Here is a 4,332-nt window from a genome sequence, read left to right on the forward strand (position 1 = left end):
AATGAAGTTACTGTGAAAAGCCCCTAGTCGCCACATTCCGGCGCCTGTCCGGGGAGGCTGGTACAGGGTACTGCCTGTGGCCCATAGTTGGGAGGGAGTTGCCCTGGGAGACCTCAACATCGACTCCAGACATCATGTTGTCTCATGACATCTGGTCAAAAATGGGCAAGGAAACCTGCTATTGGTCATCCCTTACTGCTACTCAAGGAACGCAACACTATCCAGGACAAAGCAGCCCTCTGGATTGGCACCCTATACACCACCATAAACATCCATCCGCTCCACTACCAATGCACAGTGGCAACAGGGTGTACCATCTACAAGATGCACTGCAGCAACTCAACAAGGCTTCTTCGAAATAACCTTCCAAACCCTTGACCTCTACCACCTAGAACGACAAGTGCAGCAGATGCATGGGAACACACCACCAGCAAGTTCCCCACCATGCCGCACACCATCCTGACTGAGAGCTGTAATGCCATTCCTGCACTATCGCTGGGTCAAAATCCTGAAACTCACTCCCTAATAGCAGTGTGGGTGTACCTACACCACATGGACCCCAGCAGTTCAAGAAGGCAGCTCACTGCCACCTTCTCATGGGCAACATATAGCAAAGCAAGCAGTGATCCAAGCACTGACCGAAGGGGAACACCGATACCCGAATCCTCTAGTCTGAAAAATATCATTTATCGCAATTCGCTGTGTTCTGTCCTTAAACCAATTGTTTATCCAATTGAACACTGACCCTCCTATTCCATGACCCACACTTTTGTTAACCTGTATTTTACTTCATCAAACAATCAGTCAAGCCCAATCTGCCTTTTACAAATACATGCTACCCCTCCTGAATTTACTCAAACCTCCCCGATTATTGTTTCATTATAATAATAATCTTTATTCTCACAAGTAGGCTTACATTAATACTGCAGTGAAGTTACTGTGAAAAGCCCCTAGTCGCCACATTCCAGCATCTGTTCGGGTATACGGAGGGAGAATTCAGAATGTCCAAATTACCTAACCCTCCATATTAAACAAACTGGCTTGTCGTTGCTAGCATTGTCCGTAAATACTTTCATGATTAAAACTCTCGGGCGGGATTCACCGACCCCCCCCCCCCCCCCCCCCCCCGCCGGGTCAGAGAATCGGCAGTGCAACACACCATCGCGTGAATCCTGCCCCGCTGCTCCAGAGCCGGCTGCTGAATTCTCCGGCGCCGGTTTTCGGGCAGGGGCGGGGATCGCGACGCGCCGGTTGGGGGCCATTGGCAGCGCACACACACACATCCCCCCCCCCGCAATTCTCCGGGCCGGGCCGAGCGGCTGCGCGTTCCTGGCCAGTCGCGCCGGTGTGAAATGGACATGGTCCATCCCGGCGGGACCTGGCCTGGAGGGTGGCTAGCGGAGTCATCGGGGGGGGGGGGGGCACAGGGGGATCCGGCCCCGGGGGGGGGCCCACGGTGGCCTGGCCCGCGATCGGGGCCCACTGATCTGTGGGCAGGCCTGTGCCGTGGGGCCACTCTTTCCCTCCATGCCGTCCTCTGTAAGGCTCCGCCATGGTCGGCGCAGAGAAGAAACTCCCTGCACATGCGCAGGAAACATGCCGGCGGTTCTGTGCATGCGGCAGAACACGCCGGAAGTTCTGCGCATGCGCCAACTCGCGCCGGCCCACAGTGCCCGTTTGGCGCCGGTTGGCGTGCCGCCAATCCCTCCGCCACCGGCCTAGCCCCGCAAGTGCGGAGGATTCCACAACTTCCGGGTGGCCCGTTGCCGGAGTGGTTCGCGCCGCTCTTGGAGCCGGCGTCGGGCCGTCCCGCCAATTGCGGGAGAATCCGGCCCTCATGTTTGACAATCTCCAATCCTCTGGCACCTCCCCCACATCTGGAGAAGCTTACAGCAGAGATGGAAATTTAGTGGTAATATTGCTGGGTTAGTAATCTAGAGGCCCTCTGGGGACAAAGGTTCAAACCGTGTTATGGCAGCTAGTGAAATTTGAACTCAATTAGCAAGTTTGGAATGTAAAGCTAGTCTCAGTAATGGTGACCATAAACTATACTTGATGGTCGTAAAAACTCATCTCGTTCACTAATGCCCTTTACTTCAGGGAAGGAAATCCTCTGTCCTCACCCTATCTGGCCTGTATGTGACTCCAAACCCACAGCAAATGTGGCTGACGCTCAACTGCCCTCTGAAATGGCACAGCTAGCCACTCAGTAATTTGGAATAGACAGCCATGTCGGCCTTGTCAATAATGCCCACATCCCTTGAAAAAACAAAGAAAAAGATTATTGTGGCAATCATTTCTCTCTCTTGTGAACTTCCATTTCCTGTGCATCTCTTTCCCTCCTCTTCAATTCCCATTGTACCCTTAGGTTTTGCAGCTCGTGGGCAACATGGTGGCACAGATGGTGCTGCTGCCTCACAGCGTCAGGGTCCCAGGTTCGATCTCCGCTGGGTCACTGTCTGTGCGGAGTTTGCACGTTCTCCCCGTGTCTGCGTGGGTTTCCTCCGGGTACTCCAGTTTCTTCCCACAGTACAAAGATGTGCAGGTTAGGTGGATTGGCCATTTTAAATTGTCCCTTAGTGTCCACAAGGTTAGGTGGCTTCTGGTGATAGGGTGGGGGTGTGGCCCTAGATAGGCTGCTGTTTCAGAGGGTCGGTGCAGACCTCGATGGGCCACATGGCCTCCTTCTGCACTGTAAGGATTCTGTGATTCTATAAAGATGTGCGACATAACGTTGATAACTATATAGTTCAGTGTTTTTCAAACTTTTTTCCGGAGACCCATTTTTACCAACCGGCCGACCTTCGCGACGCACGCCGGCCGACCTTCGCGACCCACTCCGGCCGAACTTCGCGACCCACCACATTCTCTTACTTTGTTTGCTGCTGACAAAATGGAGGAATCGCAATAACGCCCAAGGCACGTGATGGCGACGTTCGGGGGCTGTGACCTGCTCTCTGCCTCCCTCAGACAGGAAGATTACATAGAATTTTTGTTAAACCATCAGCGTCTCCGATTGCGCAAGTTCGCGGTGTTCAGCCGCAGCAGCCGGCTTTTATATTCAATTTTTATTTATTTTTTGTAAATTGTAACAATGTTGTTGCACGACATGTTTAATCAAAGAGACCAAAGCCCATGTCATCATCAGACTCTTCAGATTCTTCCTGTTTCTTCTCTTCCTTTTTCTCTTCAGCAGCAACAGGGGCAGCGGTGGAAACAACTGCTGCAGCAGCTGGGGCACTGCTACCAGCATCAACGTTGCAGATCAGACTAATGACGTCAATATTAGCCAATGCCTTGGCAAACAGACTCGGCCAGAAAGGCTCAATGGTCACACCAGCTGTTTTAGTCAGGGCATTTAGTTTGCCTTCGGTGACAGTGAGCTCGTCGTCGTGCAGGATGAGCGCGCTGTAGATACAGGCGAGTTCCGAGGTGGAGGCCACGACGCTGGATGTCTGCGGGTGGGTTCAATGGTGCTGGTCGCTGGGGGGGCAACTCGGCCTCAGCTTCGTTTAGAAGAACAGAGCACTTCCGAACTGGGCAGAGCGAGCAGCAGCCGGTTTTTAACTATGCCGGCTGCGAGCCCGGTGCGCACCGATGAGCGGGCACACACGCGCAGTGCGGCTGCATTTTTTTTATATGGTAAAAAGGCCGCTCGCAGCCGCCATAGTTAAAAGCCCGCTGCTGCAGCTGTTGCACGTGAATTTGCGCAATCAGGAGCGCCGTGACGGATGGCTCCACAACTCTCCCGACACACGGCCACGACCCACCCGCGGGTCGCGCCCCCGACTTATCACTGATATAGTCTGTGCCCAAAACAATCCTGACAGATGTGCCCATAAGGGAGAACTGAGGCTCACCCAATCTGTAGTAGGCCACTGGGCAAATCAGCTGATTGATTATATCGGTCCCCTACCTCCCGGCGCAGGAGATTACAAATATATCCTGGTTGTCATCGACACTTGTAGTAAGTGAGTAGAAGCCTTCCATACTAGAACCAATATGGTTAAAATCACAGCAGATATCCTATTGCAGCAAATCTTTACTCGGTGGGGTCTCCCTCGCAGAATACATTTGGACTAAGTCACTCATTTCACTGCCCAGGTGTGATGATCGGAATACCTTGCCCCTTTAAGAGGCTTGTGATGATCGGAATACATTGCCCCTTTAAGATGCTTGGAACCCTGGGGGACTCCGCCTCTGGCTACGCCCCCTGGGAAACAGTACTTAAGATGAGACTCCATTTTGCGAGCACACTTCTCATGGAGGCTGCCATTGTCCACTGCTTATTAAAGCCTTTGATTACTGACCTAACTTTCGTGTCGTAATTGA

At 52.8% G+C, this 4,332-nt stretch overlaps 1 protein-coding gene across 1 annotated transcript; it reads right to left on the minus strand.

The window, feature by feature from the left end:
• Positions 1-3,113: 3,113 nt before the first annotated feature.
• LOC119972906 (60S acidic ribosomal protein P1-like) lies at positions 3,114-3,990 on the minus strand. Its single transcript, XM_038810452.1, has 2 exons — positions 3,937-3,990; positions 3,114-3,455 (listed from the first exon to the last, which is right to left on the minus strand). Exons 1-2 carry the CDS (start codon positions 3,988-3,990, stop codon positions 3,114-3,116), a joined length of 396 nt encoding a protein of 131 aa, XP_038666380.1.
• Between the last annotated feature and the right edge of the window lie 342 nt (positions 3,991-4,332).

The sequence above is a fragment of the Scyliorhinus canicula genome, chromosome 10 (assembly GCF_902713615.1).
Source record: "Scyliorhinus canicula chromosome 10, sScyCan1.1, whole genome shotgun sequence".
NCBI lineage: Eukaryota > Metazoa > Chordata > Chondrichthyes > Carcharhiniformes > Scyliorhinidae > Scyliorhinus > Scyliorhinus canicula.

Bases quoted from the DNA above. Each gene is read 5' to 3' on its own strand.
- LOC119972906 (XM_038810452.1), bottom strand. From the start codon at position 3,990: ATGGAAGGCTTCTACTCACTTACTACAAGTGTCGATGACAACCAGGAT. The intron at 3,456-3,936 runs GTAATCTCCTGC...ACCCACCCGCAG, and splicing joins ATGACAACCAGGATATATTT to ACATCCAGCGTCGTGGCCTC.